The 17,075-nt window shown below is 44.8% G+C and overlaps 1 protein-coding gene across 1 annotated transcript; it reads left to right on the top strand.

Annotated features, from left to right (window-relative positions):
• Positions 1 to 13,011: 13,011 nt before the first annotated feature.
• On the top strand, positions 13,012 to 16,519 carry LOC124702275 (phytoene synthase 2, chloroplastic-like). Its single transcript, XM_047234403.1, has 7 exons — positions 13,012 to 13,242; positions 13,327 to 13,977; positions 14,090 to 14,140; positions 14,619 to 14,791; positions 15,349 to 15,584; positions 15,693 to 15,885; positions 15,977 to 16,519. Exons 2-7 carry the CDS (start codon positions 13,536 to 13,538, stop codon positions 16,148 to 16,150), a joined length of 1,269 nt encoding a protein of 422 aa, XP_047090359.1. The 5' UTR covers positions 13,012 to 13,242; positions 13,327 to 13,535; the 3' UTR covers positions 16,151 to 16,519.
• Positions 16,520 to 17,075: the final 556 nt, after the last annotated feature.

Here is a 17,075-nt window from a genome sequence, read left to right as displayed (position 1 = left end):
ATAAATCTTTGAAACTTTGGGGAGTCGATGAAGGAGGAGAAGAGATAAATCTCATTGATAACTCTATTATAATTCCTAAGGGAGTAGCTGCGAGTGTGCATACAACCATTCTTGGAAGAACAATATCCATTGATTATCTTGTTATTGAAACAGGAAAAATCATACTTGGGAGATCCTTGTTGAAACTATTGGGAGCGAGTCATTGATGTGGGAAAAGGCACTCTGAAATTCACCTCTATGTCGGGGGAAATCATATATTCCCTAAACCAAAGGGAAGGAAAAACAATAAGAAAGGTAAGGGTAAAGCCCAAGGTAAGGTTGACGCACCATCCTTCGATAATACTTGAGATACACTTTACGCGCCTAGGCTGAAAGGCGTTAAGAAAAGCGCTTATGGGAGACAACCCATGTTTTTACTCCAGTATTTTTGTTTTATATTTGTGTCTTGGAAGTTGTTTACTACTGTAGCAACCTCTCCTTATCTTAGTTTTATGTTTTGTTGTGCCAAGTAAAGTCTTTGATAGTAAAGTAAGTACTAGATTTGGATTACTGCGCAGTTTCAGAATTCTTTGCTGTCACGAATCTGGGTCTATCTCCCTGTAGGTAGCTCAGAAAATTACGCCAATTTACGAGCATGATCCTCAGATATGTACGCAACTTTCATTCAATTTGAGCATTTTCGTTTGAGCAAGTCTGGTGGCCTAATAAAATCCATCTTTACGGACTGTTCTGTTTTGACAGATTCTGTCTTTTATTTCGCATTGCCTCTTTTGCTATGTTGGATGAATTTCTTTGATCCACTAATGTCCAGTAGCTTTATGCAATGTCCGGAAGTGTTAAGAATGATTGTGTCACCTCTGAACATGTTAATTTTTATGCACTAACCCTCTAATGAGTTGTTTCGAGTTTGGTGTGGAGGAAGTTTTCAAGGATCAAGAGAGGAGTATGATGCAATATGATCAAGGAGAGTGAAAGCTCTAAGCTTGGGGATGCCCCGGTGGTTCACCCTGCATATATTAAGAAGACTCAAGCGTCTAAGCTTGGGGATGCCCAAGGCATCCCCTTCTTCATCGACAACATTATCAGGTTCCTCCCCTGAAACTATATTTTTATTCGGCCACATCTTATGTACTTTGCTTGGAGCGTCGGTTTGTTTTTGTTTTTTGTTTTGTTTGAATAAAATGGATCTTAGCATTCACTTTATGGGAGAGAGACACGCTCCGCTGTAGCATATGGACAAATATGTCCTTAGGCTCTACTCATAGTATTCATGGCGAAGTTTCATCTTCGTTAAATTGTTATATGGTTGGAATTGGAAAATACTACATGTAGTAACTCTAAAATGTCTTGGATAATTTGATACTTGGCAATTGTTGTGCTCATGTTTAAGCTCTTGCATCATATACTTTGCACCCATTAATGAAGAAATACTTAGAGCTTGCTAATTTGGTTTGCATATTTAGTTTCTCTAGAGTCTAGATAACATCTAGTATTGAGTTTTGAACAACAAGGAAGACGGTATGGAGTCTTATAATGTTTACCATATGTCTTTTATGTGAGTTTTGCTGTACCGTTCATCCTTGTGTTTGTTTCAAATAACCTTGCTAGCCTAAACCTTGTATCGAGAGGGAATACTTCTCATGCATCCAAAATCCTTGAGCCAACCACTATGCCATTTGTGTCCACTATACCTACCTACTACATGGTATTTATCCGCCATTCCAAAGTAAATTGCTTGAGTGCTACCTTTAAAATTCCATCATTCACCTTTGCAATATATAGCTCATGGGACAAATAGCTTAAAAACTATTGTGGTATTGAATATGTACTTATGCACTTTATCTCTTATTAAGTTGCTTGTTGTGCGATAACCATGCCTCTGGGGACGCCATCAACTATTCTTTGTTGAATATCATGTGAGTTGCTATGCATGTCCGTCTTGTATGAAGCAAGAGAGATCTACCACCTTCATGGTTGGAGCATGCATATTGTTAGAGAAGAACTTTGGGCCGCTAACTAAAGCCATGATTCATGGTGGAAGTTTCAGTTTGGACATATATCCTCAATCTCATATGAGAATAATAATTGTTGCCACATGCTTATGCATTAAAGAGGAGTCCATTATCATGTTGTCCATGTTGTCCCGGTATGGATGTCTAAGTTGAGAATAATCAAAAGCGAGAAATCCAAAATGCGAGCTTTCTCCTTAGACCTTTGTACGGGCGGCATGGAGGTACCCCATTGTGACACTTGGTCAAAACATGTGCATTGCAAAGATCCGGTAGTCCAAGTTAATTAGGACAAGGTGCGGGCACTATTAGTATACTATGCATGAGACTTGCAACTTGTAAGATATAATGTACATAACTCATATGCTTTATTACTACCGTTGACAAAATTGTTTCATGTTTTCAAAATAAAAGCTCTAGCACAAATATAGCAATCGATGCTTTCCTCTTTGAAGGACCATTCTCTTTACTTTTATGTTGAGTCAGTTCACCTATTTCTCTCCACCTCAAGAAGCAAACACTTGCGTGAACTGCGCATTGATTCCTACATATTTGCATATTGCACTTGTTATATTACTCTATGTTGACTATTATCCATGAGATATACATGTTACAAGTTGAAAGCAACCGCTGAAACTTAATCTTCCTTTGTGTTGCTTCAATACCTTTACTTTGATTTATTGCTTTATGAGTTAACTCTTATGCAAGACTTATTAATACTTGTCTTGAAGTACTATTCATGAAAAGTCTTTGCTATATGATTCACCTGTTTACTCATGTCATCACCATTGTTATGATCGCTGCATTCACTACATATGTTTACAAATAGTATGATCAAAGTTATGATGGCATATCACTTGAGAAATTATCTTTGTTATCGTTTTACTGCTCGGGACGAGCAGAACTAAGCTTAGGGATGCTTGATACGTCTCCGACGTATCGATAATTTCTTATGTTCTATGCCATATTATTGATGATACCTACATGTTTTATGCACACTTTATGTCATATTCGTGCATTTTCGGAACTAACCTATTAACAAGATGCCGAAGTGCCGGTTCTGTTTTACTGCTGTTTTTGGTTTCAGAAATCCTAGTAACGAAATATTCTCGGAATTGGACGAAACGAAGACCCGGGGCCCTATTTTTCCACGGAGCTTCCGGAAGACCGAAGAACACACGAAGTGGGGCCACGAGGTGGCCGAGGCTATAGGGCGGCGCGGCCCAAGCCACGGCCGCGCCGACCTATAGTGTGGGCCCCTCGTGACGCCCCTTGACCTGCCCTTCCGCCTACTTAAAGCCTCCGTCGCGAAACCCACGATGCGAAAAACCACGATACGGAAAACCTTGCGAGACGCCGTCGCCGCCGATCCCATCTCGGGGGATTACGGGAGATCTCCTCCGGCACCTGCCGGAGAGGGGATTCATCTCCCGGAGGACTCTACACCGCCATGGTCGCCTCCGGAGTGATGAGTGAGTAGTTCACCCCTGGACTATGGGTCCATAGCGGTAGCTAGATGGTTGTCTTCTCCTCATTGTGCTTCATTGTTGGATCTTGTGAGCTGCCTAACATGATCAAGATCATCTATACGTAATTCTATATGTTGTGTTTGTCGGGATCCGATGGATAGAGAATACCATGTCATGTTAATTATCAAGTTATTATACATGTGTTGTTTATGATCTTGCATGCTCTCCGTTTCTAGTAGAGGCTCGGCCAAGTTTTTACTTTTAACTCCAAGAGGGAGTACTTATGCTCGATAGTGGGTTCATGCTGCATTGACACACAGGGGAGTGACGAAACCCCTAAGGTTGTGTTGTGCTTGTTGCCACTAGGGATAAAACATTGGCGCTATGTCAGAGGATGTAGTTGTTGATTACATTACGCACCATACTTAATGCAATTGTCTGTTGTTAGCAACTTAATGCTTGGAGGGGGTTCGGATGATAACTCTGAAGGTGGACTTTTTAGGCATAGATGCGGTTGGATGGCGGTCTATGTACTTTGTCGTAATGCCCAATTAAATCTCACTATACTTATCATGTCATGTATGTGCATTGTTATGCCCTCTCTATTTGTCAATTGCCCGTACTGTAATTTGTTCACCCAACATGCTTTTATCTTATGGGAGAGACACCTCTAGTGAGCTGTGGACCCGGTCCATTCTTTAATACTTGAAATACAAATCTGCTGCAATACTTGTTTTTACTATTTTCTCTGCAAACAATCATCTTCCACACAATACGGTTAATCCTTTGTTACTGACAAGCCGGTGAGATTGACAACCTCACTTTGTTTCGTTGGGGCAAAGTACTTTGGTTGTGTTGTGCAGGTTCCACGTTGGCGCCGGAATCTCTGGTGTTGCGCCGCACTACATCCCGCCGCCATCAACCCTCAACGTGCTTCTTGGCTCCTCCTGGTTCGATAAACCTTGGTTTCTTTCCGAGGAAAACTTGCTTGCTGTGCGCATCATACCTTCCTCTTGGGGTTGCCCAACGAACGTGTGAAATACACGCCATCAAGCTCTTTTACGGCGCCGTTGCCGGGGAGATCAAGACACGCTGCAAGGGGAGTCTCCACTTTTCAATCACTTTACTTTGTTTTTGTCTTGCTTTATTTTATTTACTACTTTGTTTGCTGCATTATATCAAAACACAAAAAAATTAGTTGCTAGCTTTACTTTATTTACTGTCTTGTTTGCTATATCAAAAACACAAAAAAATTAGTTTACTTGCATTTACTTTATCTAGTTTGCCTTATTTACTATCGCTAAAATGAGTAATCCCGAAGTTGAAGTTCGTTCATTTAAGCAACAAGGGGGAGAATGTTTAAAAGATGCTTGGTATAGAATTAGTGATTCCCATAATAGGTGCACTAAGAAACACTCCACTACTATTCTACTCAGGAATTTTTATGTTGGTATCTCTAGCTGGAATAGATATGTTCTTGATTGTCTCGCGGGAGGTAACTTCCTAGGTGCTCCCGCTTTAGAAGCTAGCTGCGTTATTGAGAGTTTATTTGGAACACCACCTGTTAATGAAACTAAAAGTGAAACCTCCCTTGAGGATGTTATGAAAAAATTGGAAACCATAGAGAAAAATTGTAGCGTTGAAACTAAATTGGAAATATTACTTGATAATACTGATAAACTTGATAAAATCCTAGGAGGAATTAATGAAAGAATTGCTACTCTAGAAACTTGTGCTATCCATGATAATCAAACCCATAGAATTGGTAAACTTGAAGAAGCTATGGGAAAATTGGGTTCAACTTTTTCTTCTCTTAAATTTAATGAGAAAGCTTATGTGGGTAAGGAGCAAAAATTCATGTATGTCTCTAAGGTGCCTAAACCAAAGAATTACTATAGGCCTAAAATTGATAAAACTCCCAACACCGCTGGTAATGATGTTGATGCTTCGTCTCTCGATGTTACTTGAGATACACTTTCTGCGCCTAGGCGAAAGGCGTTAAAAAAGCGCTTATGGGAGACAACCCATGTTTTTACTCCAGTATTTTTGTTTTATATTTGTGTCTTGGAAGTTGTTTACTACTGTAGCAACCTCTCCTTATCTTAGTTTTATGTTTTGTTGTGCCAAGTAAAGTCTTTGATAGAAAAGTAAGTACTAGATTTGGATTACTGCGCAGTTCCAGATTTCTTTGCTGTCACGAATCTGGGTCTATCTCCCTGTAGGTAGCTCAGAAAATTACGCCAATTTACGAGCATGATCCTCAGATATGTACGCAACTTTCATTCAATTTGATCATTTTCGTTTGAGCAAGTCTGGTGGCCTAATAAAATCCATCTTTACGGACTGTTCTGTTTTGACAGATTCTGTCTTTTATTTCGCATTGCCTCTTTTGCTATGTTGGATGAATTTCTTTGATCCATTAATGTCCAGTAGCTTTATGCAATGTCCAGAAGTGTTAAGAATGATTGTGTCACCTCTGAACATGTGAATTTTTATTATGCACTAACCCTCTAATGAGTTGTTTCGAGTTTGGTGTGGAGGAAGTTTTCAAGGATCAAGAGAGGAGTATGATGCAATATGATTAAGGAGAGTGAAAGCTCTAAGCTTGGGGATGCCCCAGTGGTTCATCCCTGCATATATTAAGAAGACTCAAGCGTCTAAGCTTGGGGATGCCCAAGGCATCCCCTTCTTCATCGATAACATTATCAGGTTCCTCCCCTGAAACTATATTTTTATTCGGCCACATCTTATGTACTTTGCTTGGAGCGTCGGTTTGTTTTTGTTTTTTGTTTTGTTTGAATAAAATGGATCCTAGCATTCACTTTATGGGAGAGAGACACGCTCCGCTGTTGCATATGGACAAATATGTCCTTAGGCTCTACTCATAGTATTCATGGCGAAGTTTCTCCTTCGTTAAATTGTTATATGGTTGGAATTGGAAAATGCTACATGTAGTAATTCTAAAATGTCTTGGATAATTTGATACTTGGCAATTGTTGTGCTCATGTTTAAGCTCTTGCATCATATACTTTGCACCCATTAATGAAGAAATACTTAGAGCTTGCTAATTTGGTTTGCATATTTGGTTTCTCTAGAGTCTAGATAACATCTAGTATTGAGTTTTGAACAACAAGGAAGACGGTATGGAGTCTTATAATGCTTACCATATGTCTTTTATGTGAGTTTTGCTGTACCGTTCATCCTTGTGTTTGTTTCAAATAACCTTGCTAGCCTAAACCTTGTATCGAGAGGGAATACTTCTCATGCATCCAAAATACTTGAGCCAACCACTATGCCATTTGCGTCCACCATACCTACCTACTACATGGTACTTACCCGCCATTCCAAAGTAAATTGCTTGAGTGCTACCTTTAAAATTCCATCATTCACCTTTGCAATATATAGCTCATGGGACAAATAGCTTAAAAACTATTGTAGTATTGAATATGTACTTATGCACTTTATCTCTTATTAAGTTGCTTGTTGAGCGGTAACCATGTTTACGGGGACGCCATCAACTATTCTTTGTTGGATATCATGTGAGTTGCTATGCATGTCCGTCTTGTCCGAAGCAAGAGAGATCTACCACCTTCATGGTTGGAGCATGCATATTGTTAGAGAAGAACTTTGGGCCGCTAACTAAAGCCATGATTCATGGTGGAAGTTTCAGTTTGGACACATATCCTCAATCTCATATGAGACTAAAAATTGTTGCCACATGCTTATGCATTAAAGAGGAGTCCATTATCTGTTGTCCATGTTGTCCCGGTATGGATGTCTAAGTTGAGAATAATCAAAAGCGAGAAATCCAAAATGCGAGCTTTCTCCTTAGACCTTTGTACAGGCGGCATGGAGGTACCCCATTGTGACACTTGGTTAAAACATGTGCATTGCAAAGATCCGGTAGTCCAAGTTAATTAGGACAAGGTGCGGGCACTATTAGTATACTATGCATGAGACTTGCAACTTGTAAGATATAACCTTCATAACTCATATGCTTTATTACTACCGTTGACAAAATTGTTTCATGTTTTCAAAATAAAAGCTCTAGCACAAATATAGCAATCGATGCTTTCCTCTTTGAAGGACCATTCTCTTTACTTTTATGTTGAGTCAGTTCACCTATTTCTCTCCACCTCAAGAAGCAAACACTTGTGTGAACCGTGCATTGATTCCTACATACTTGCATATTGTACTTGTTATATTACTCTATGTTGACTATTATCCATGAGATATACATGTTACAAGTTGAAAGCAACCGCTGAAACTTAATCTTCCTTTGTGTTGCTTCAATACCTTTACTTTGATTTATTGCTTTATGAGTTAACTCTTATGCAAGACTTATTAATACTTGTCTTGAAGTACTATTCATGAAAAGTCTTTGCTTTATGATTCACTTGTTTACTCATGTCATCACCATTGTTTTGATCGCTGCATCCACTACATATGTTTACAAATAGTATGATCAAGGTTATGATGACATATCACTTCGGAAATTATCTTTGTTATCGTTTTACCTCGCTCGGGACGAGCGGAACTAAGCTTGGGGATGCTTGATACGTCTCCGACGTATCGATAATTTCTTATGTTCTATGCCATATTATTGATGATACCTACATGTTTTATGCACACTTTATGTCATATTCGTGCATTTTCCGGAACTAACCTATTAACAAGATGCCGAAGTGCCGATTCTTGTTTTCTGCTGTTTTTGGTTTCAGAAATCCTAGTAAGGAAATATTCTCGGAATTGGACAAAATCAAAGCCCAGGGGCCTATTTTCTCACGAAGCTTCCAGAAGTCCGAAGGAGAGACGAAGAGGGGCCACGGAGGGGCCACACTATAGGGCGGCGCGGCCCCCCCTTGGCCGCGCGGCCTCGTGGTGTGGGGCCCCGTGCCGCCTCTTGACCTGCCCTTCCGCCTATAAAAAGTCTCCGTGACGAAACCCCCGATACAGAGAGCCACGATACGGAAAACCTTATCGAGACGCCGCCGCCGCCGATCCCATCTCGGGGGATCCGGAGATCGCCTCCGGCACCTCGCCGGAGGGGAATCATCTCCCGGAGGACTCTACACCGCCATGGTCGCCTCCGGAGTGATGAGTGAGTAGTTCACCCCTGGACTATGGGTCCATAGCAGTAGCTAGATGGTTGTCTTCTCCTCATTGTGCTTCATTGTTGGATCTTGTGAGCTGCCTAACATGATCAAGATCATCTATCCGTAATTCTATATGTTGTGTTTGTCGGGATCCGATGGATAGAGAATACCATGTCATGTTAATTATCAAGTTATTATACATGTGTTGTTTATGATCTTGCATGCTCTCCGTTTCTAGTAGAGGCTCGGCCAAGTTTTTACTTTTAACTCCAAGAGGGAGTACTTATGCTCGATAGTGGGTTCATGCCTGCATTGACACACGGGACAGATGACGAAAAGTTCTAAGGTTGTGTTGTGCTTGTTGCCACTAGGGATAAAACATTGGCGCTATGTCCGAGGATGTAGTTGTTGATTACATTACGCACCATACTTAATGCAATTGTCCGTTGTTTAGCAACTTAATGCGGAGGGGGTTCGGATGATAACCCGAAGGTGAACTTTTAGGCATAGATGCAGTTGGATGGCGGTCTATGTACTTTGTCGTAATGCCCAATTAAATCTCACTATACTTATCATGTCATGTATGTGCATTGTTATGCCCTCTCTATTTGTCAATTGCCCGACTGTAATTTGTTCACCCAACATGCTTTTATCTTATGGGAGAGACACCTCTAGTGAACTGTGGACCCCGGTCCATTCTTTAATACTTGAAATACAAATCTGCTGCAATACTTGTTTTTACTATTTTCTCTGCAAACAATCATCTTCCACACAATACGGTTAATCCTTTGTTACAGCAAGCCGGTGAGATTGACAACCTCACTTGTTTCGTTGGGGCAAAGTACTTTGGTTGTGTTGTGCAGGTTCCACGTTGGCGCCGGAATCTCCGGTGTTGCGCCGCACTACATCCCGCCGCCATCAACCTTCAACGTGCTTCTTGGCTCCTCCTGGTTCGATAAACCTTGGTTTCTTTCGAGGGAAAACTTGCTGCTGTGCGCATCATACCTTCCTCTTGGGGTTGCCCAACGAACGTGTGAAATACACGCCATCGAGCAACAGACACAACACAACCTTAGAACTTTCATCGCATTGTCCCGAGTGTCAATGCGAGGCATGAACCCACTATCGAGCATAAATACTCCCTCTTGGAGTTAAGAGCAAAAACTTGGCCGAGCCTCTACTAATAACGGAGATCATGCAAGATCATAAACAACACATATGTAATAACTTGATAATTAACATAACATGGTATTCTCTATCCATCGGATCCCGACAAACACAACATAGAGTATTACGAGATAGATGATCTTGATCATGTTAGGCAGCTCACAAGATCCAACAATGAAGCACAATGAGGAGAAGACAACCATCTAGCTACTGCTATGGACCCATAGTCCGGGGGTGAACTACTCACTCATCACTCCGGAGGCGACCATGGCGGCGTAGAGTCCTCCGGGAGATGAATCCCCTCTCCGGCGAGGTGCCGGAGGAGATCTCCGAATCCCCCGAGATGGGATTGGCGGCGGCGGCGTCTCAATAAGGTTTTCCGTATCGTGGTTTTTCGCATCGGGGGTTTCGCGACGGAGGCTTTAAGTAGGCGGAAGGGCAGAGTCGGGGGCCGACGAGGGGCCCACACCACGGGCGGTGCGGGCCCCCTTGGCCGCGCCGCCTTGTGGTTTGGCCACCTCGTGGCCCCACTTCGTATGCTCTTCGGTCTTCCGGAAGGTTCGTGGCGAAATAGGCCCTCGGGTCTTTGTTTCGTCCAATTCCGAGAATATTTCGTTACTAGGATTTCGAAACCAAAAACGAGTAGAAAACGAGCAATCGGCACTTCGGCATCTTGTTAATAGGTTAGTTCCAGAAAATGCACGAATATGACATAAAGTGTGCATAAAACATGTAGGTATCATCAATAATATGACATAGAACATAAGAAATTATCGATACGTCGGAGACGTATCAAGCCGCTGCTGCCGCTCGTACTCCGCCAGCAGCGCCGCCTGCGACGCTTCCTCCGGCTCCTCCTTCACCTCCGGTTTCGGGATGAGGAGGGCACCGCCGCGCCTCCCTTGCTGCCGTCGGCTGCCGCTGCCGCCACGCCTCGTGTTGACGGGCGTCACCGGCTCCTCCTTGACCTCCCGTTTGGGGACGGTGTAGGGCGCCGACCGGTACGACGAGGACGGCGTCGATCGCGCCGGTCCCGAGGAAGAAGAGTGCGAGGAGGAGGAGTACGTCGTCCTCCTCGGCTGCCATTGAGGAGACGGCGGCGGCGATGACGGCATCTCCAGCCTTGGAGCGCCGTTGCGGATGCCGCGGATGACGTTGTCGAGGGTGCGTCCCGGAACGCCCCAGAACAGGGCGTGGCCGTCCTTGTTCCAGCTGTTGGGGCCGCCGACGAGGTTCTCGGTGCTGTGCATCTCGACGTCGTACTTCGCCTTGAAGTACGTCGTCCACCGAGCGTCGTTGTTGGTGACCGCCCACGTTGGATCCAACCGCTCTGCGGGGGTGAGTTGAGCCCGCCGGGCCTTGATGGCATCCCTCCATTGATCCGTGTACGGCTTCGGCGGCGGCGGGATGCCAATGCCGTTCACGGCCATCTTCCAGCCGCCGCTACTTGGCAGCCGCATGTCCGGCGGGACTGGATACCGGGCGTGGTACAGCGCCCACGCCTCCGCCACGGTGAGGCTGCCGCGGCCGAAGCCGTTCGCCGCGGCGATCTTGCGGGAGGACGAGCTCGACATTTTTGGAGCGGCGAGGAGAAGATCTGGGAGGGGGGAGGCGGCGGCGACGATAAGGATTGTGATGAGCGGCGAGAACTGCAGGGCGTCTTAAAACAGCGGCGGCAGCGGGTGGTTGCACGCAATAACTCCGGCGCGGATGGCCACGCGGCCATGCACGACGAGACGCGTCCCTGCGTCGCTCGGAAAACAGGGACGCCATTAACGTCGCTTGACCAAAGGTAGGCGACGGGGTTTTAGCCTTCCGTGCCGCTGATGGGTCGGTCCCGCCACTCCCCGCCTCGCTTTTCGTTGTTTCCGGCGTGCCCGGTGCGTCCCCTGTGGGACGGGGACGGGCTCGGGGCGCCGGACACCGTATGGGGGCGCGCCGGACAAAAATGAGCTTTAGGGGACGCGACTGGAACGGTTTTTTTGTCCGGCGTCCCCCAAATCCCTTTTGGGAGACGCGGCGGCTGGAGATGCTCTAATTTGCGTTTACTCGTCTTTTCAGCTCCACCACACAAATGCAACAGCTATGCTGCTAGTGCTGGCGCGAGTCATTGTGCAGGTGACACTCACAAACACAGGCGAGCAGACGTACACGCTTTGCTAGCTTTCACCAAACTTTTAGCTTTTTTTTTTGACCCATTCCACATACATGAGTGTTTTTTTTTGGAGGAGCCCATACCCGAATGTTATGGGAGTCGGGTAGAGTAACGGGCCTGCTTAAGTTAGAAGTGTTGAGATGGAATTCGTCTGAATATTTTCAAATCTCCAAAAAAAAATCAATATTTTCACCCTTATGTAACCCAGAGCATGAAAAAATTGCATTGAAATTTTACATACTTGTACGTTACATTATGGACTATGTCAATTTTGAAAAACTCATAAATACGACTTTTGTTTTTTTAAAGGATCGCGCTCAGAAGCCAAAAACAATTTCCAGTTTCATAAACAAAACATGGTAGCATATCTTTTCCACACTTTTAGGTCACCTTATGTACTATTGCCATATCTTTTCCATGATTTTTCGAAACTAATAAATATGACTTTTGAAAATTCAAAAGAAAAAAAGGACCACCGCTTAGAAGCCAGTAACACTTTCCGGTGTAAGAAGCCACATCATGAAGAAATCAGAAGAACATGGAGAAATGCTTGGCTACGCAAGGCAGCAAACTACTTCCCCCATTCCAATGGATAAGGCATATATTTGTTTTTTTCTGAAAAGTCAAGTTGAATAAAGTTTGACCAAACTCTTAGAAAAACCTATGAAAAACCGTGATCTTATATAGATATATCGTATGAAAAAAATATTTTATGAGGTATCTACAGGTATTGATTTTTGTATTTTACATGTTAATGATTCTTTTCTAAAAACTTCATCAAACTTTTCGTAGTTTGACTTTCCAAAAAAGATATAGATCTTATTTATTGAGATGTAGTGGTTTCGGACACGTGGCATGCCAAGTCACCGTTGCCGGAGGGGTGGGGACCAGAGGCGCCACGTAGGACAGCCCTCCAGCAGGGATCGCGCGCGGATCCGTCCCTTTCCAGGTGTCACCACTGAGCGCCCTCCAAGGCACGCACCCTCGGCGCTCCCATGTGAATATGCGATAACCCTATCCTCCCGCTCACTCCCTCTGGCCTGGCCGGCCCTTGTCTTCTCCACGTCTCTCTAGACTCTAGAGCGAGCAACAACAAGACACTACACTGTAGACACACGACTTTGTCCCAGCATGATGCCATGATATGCAACTAACCTTGCTTAGGAAGTAGCATAACATATACACAAAGCCAGGATCTGTCTGTACATGTGTGTGTGTGTGTATGTGCAAGCAAGCAAGAATAAGGAAAGACAACTTTTTTTTTTTTAGCTGCTTGATGGTGATTCGGTGCCGGTGCAGGCATATGCTGTGAGCCTGGAGAGTGGTCTGAGTGGTGTTGATAAGAGGTGAGTGGCCTAAGCTGTCCTCTCTCTAACCGAAAGCCCTTTTGCCCAACCGGAATTGTCACTGAAATACGTGTGTGTGTGCAGGCGAGCGAGCGAGTGGTCGGTAGTGCGGCCACCACTCTCGGCGGGCCTCCCTCACAGCGCGCGCGCGTGCATTTCCAACTTTCTTCACGCCACAGTGGTGAATCCATTCGCCACGCAGTACGTGCCGGAATTCCATCTCTCGGCAGGTCTGAGAGATTGAGTAGAGAGCTTAGTTCTTCTGCTCTGATTCTGCGGCCACGAGCTCCGTGATGGCCACCGCTGTCACGCTGCTCCGGGCTGCGTCCCCTGGCATCGCCGGTGACGCCGGCCGGGACGGCGGCAGCAGCTTCCAGTGCCCCCGCCTGCCGCCCAAGAAGAAACTGCCCAACAAGATCCTCTGCTCGCTCAAGTACGGCTGCCTCGGCGGCGTCGACCCGGGGGACGCGGCCCGGGCGGCCGCCTCACCGGTCTACTCCAGCCTCACCGTCAGCCCCGCCGGCGACGCGGCCGTCGCCGTCGTCTCCTCCGAGCAGAAGGTGTACGACGTCGTGCTCAAGCAGGCCGCATTGCTGAGGCGGCAGCTGCGCCCGCAGCAGCCGACGGCCACGCCTGCGAGGGAGATGGTGGAGGCCATGCCGCGGGGCGGGCTCAACGAGGCCTACGCGCGGTGCGGCGAGATCTGCGAGGAGTACGCCAAGACCTTCTACCTCGGTAACTCTGCTCCTCCTTCATGCTCTGTTTTCACCCAGCTTCGGTTACGTGAAGCTCATGTCCTCATGGTGATCATCGAGTTTGTTTGCTCATGCGTGTCTGGTCGTGGCAGGGACGTTGCTGATGACGGAGGAGCGGCGGCGCGCCATCTGGGCAATCTACGGTACCTCCAAATTCACCATGCCATGTCACCTACATAGTGTGTCACAGTGTCAGTTAGTTTCAGTATGGTTTATACAACAAAACAGACCTATAGTTCATTTTATTTTTCTCTGCGCATCATCAGGCATGCCCACATTTTATTGCATCACTTGCAGGCCCTTCATTAAAATTCTGCTACTGTTTAAAATCTTTTTACACATCAGAGGCCCAAACAGAATTCGGATGCGATGCAAGAAACTTTGCTCAACTTTCATGTCATCATCATATACTAATAGTTAGTGAAGAATAAAGTTCCCCTATTTGTTATATGTGGAAGCATCAAACTGGGCTTTCCTCAATAGCTTCAAACTATGTGGGAAAAGTTGCAAGAACATATTCCCCAAGTTACTAAAGGAACATGAACCCGAGGGACTGTCGATATCAAATGACACACACTTGGCAGTGCTTCAAGAATCTGAGGTGTATCATCATTTGTGCAGTGTGGTGTAGGAGGACTGACGAGCTCGTGGACGGGCCGAACGCCTCGCACATCACGCCGCAAGCGCTGGACCGGTGGGAGAGGAGGCTGGAGGATCTCTTCGCAGGACGCCCTTACGACATGCTGGATGCCGCGCTCTCCGACACCATCACCAAGTTCCCTATAGATATCCAGGTACGTACTACTAGCTGGTGTATCTGCCTGCCATTCTTCAGCACTGCATGTTTCAGTATCTATCTAGTGAGTCCAGACTATTCCCTGTCATTGCTGGATTTCCTAGACCTCACAATTTTAGTGCGGGATGACTAGGTCTACTAAGTTGGCGAGCAAGTCATTGGTTGAAATTGTTCGATTTCTCAGCCTTTAGTCTCTGATGCTATTATTGAGTTCTAGGAACTTTTCGCGCATTGTAGTGGGCTAATCCGGTTGACTAGACAAGGGGGATCATTTGGTCAAAGATGCTTCATAAAATGGGGAGAATTATTAGAAGAACTTTTGAGAATAAACAGTTGCTTGCACCTCTCAAAACCTAACTAAAAAAACAGGAGATGGAGGCAAAGAGTCTATCCAGTTTATGAAGAACAGAAATCAACTGGGTTTTTGCCTCTTTTCGGAAGAAAATAAATAAGATCTGATAAATGATCTAGAAGATGTAAAAGAATCAGGACCACTAGAAATTATATTGCTGATATTCTAAGACGACTGACTTTTATGTGATACGCCTATGCCAGCCTTTCAAGGACATGATCGACGGGATGCGGACGGACCTCAAGAAGGCGAGATACAAAAACTTTGACGAGCTCTACATGTACTGCTACTACGTCGCGGGAACTGTCGGGCTAATGAGTGTTCCTGTGATGGGCATTGACCCCGAGTCCAAGGCGACAGCCGAGAGCGTGTACGGTGCTGCTTTGGCTCTCGGACTCGCGAACCAGCTGACCAACATACTCCGGGATGTCGGAGAAGAGTATGCCACCATCAGTGCAATAATTTTGTTTCTGCAGCTTCATCAGGATATATGAGCTTTTAAAATAGCATGGTCCTCAATACCTACATGTTTGGAACATTTTACCAGTGCAAGCAGAGGAAGGATATATCTACCGCAGGACGAACTCGCAGAGGCAGGACTCTCCGATGAGGACATCTTTAGGGGAGTAGTCACTGACAAATGGAGAAAATTCATGAAGAGGCAGATCAAGAGGGCCAGGATGTTCTTCGGGGAGGCGGAGAGAGGGGTGACAGAGCTCAGAAAGGAAAGCCGGTGGCCGGTAAGCTCCATGACTCAAAAGCAAAAGAGAAGCACATAATTCTCACTGTCAACTATCGACTATCGTATAACAATATGGTTTTCTATTGCAGGTCTGGGCGTCTCTACTGTTGTACCGGCAAATTCTGGACGAGATCGAAGCGAACGACTACAACAACTTCACAAAGAGGGCCTATGTCGGGAAGGCGAAGAAAGTGCTGGCGCTTCCTGTCGCGTACGGGAGGTCGCTGCTCTTACCGTACTCACTGAGAAGTAGCCAGTCCTAAAAGAAACACTCCAGAAGACGATGATCGGTTAGGCTAGATAGAAACAGGGAGATGTTGGAGCATCTTCCTTGGAGCCCTTCCTCCAGTGAAGACGATGCGGAGGATCGGTCAACTCGTCCGTGTGCTTGCAGAAGGGGGGAAAACACTGCAGCCAACCTTGAAAGAGATTGAATGCTCTTCTCTGAAGATGGAGACTGGATGTTAGCATGTATATTATTATTAGAACATATATTCCTCTGAAGAGAGAACAGCATGTATACTGGTTATCAGTCCCAGATTCGGCGTAAAACAAGAGTGGCCTTGTGTAAATGTATATATTCAAAAAATATGGTTTGTCCATAGATCAGCGAAAATATGCAGTTTGTCTAACAGAACAGCACAAGCATGGGGCTCAGGGGAGACCATTGTTGCAATTAGCATGAAGAATATGTTCAAGTCCATTGTTGCAGAAAGCATAAAGAAAGTTTTTTTTTTTTTGCAGAGGCCGGGGCTATGCTCCATTTCGAAAAAATGTATTCATTTTTAGCAAGGTTTAAAATAGCGTGCTAAATGAAATAGCGTCGGTCTCCTTCAAACGCTATGGACGCTATATCGTGCTAATTGCGTGCTATATTTCAAATAGCGTTTTGAAAAAAATATTAAATATAGTCTAAAAATAAATGATTTCACTAAAAAGGTGGGATATTTAGTCCAAAAAATGACTGAATCATACATACATAGCCACATATAACAAATAGATCTCGAATTTTTCATAAGGCTAACATCAGTATTCCACAAGGCAACAACATAGTATAAATTATTTATTAAGAATCATCAACATTAGCGATATTAAGTTCTAATCTAGAAGAGGAACCAACATATTGCACTTCATCACCATGAAAAAGTGAAAGTAACTTTGCTTGAAAAAATAGCGCGCTAACGCTAT

Source organism: Lolium rigidum, chromosome 1 (genome assembly GCF_022539505.1).
Source record: "Lolium rigidum isolate FL_2022 chromosome 1, APGP_CSIRO_Lrig_0.1, whole genome shotgun sequence".
Lineage (NCBI taxonomy): Eukaryota > Viridiplantae > Streptophyta > Magnoliopsida > Poales > Poaceae > Lolium > Lolium rigidum.
Note: the sequence above shows the minus strand (reverse complement) of the source record. Positions and strands in the feature narration are given on the sequence as shown.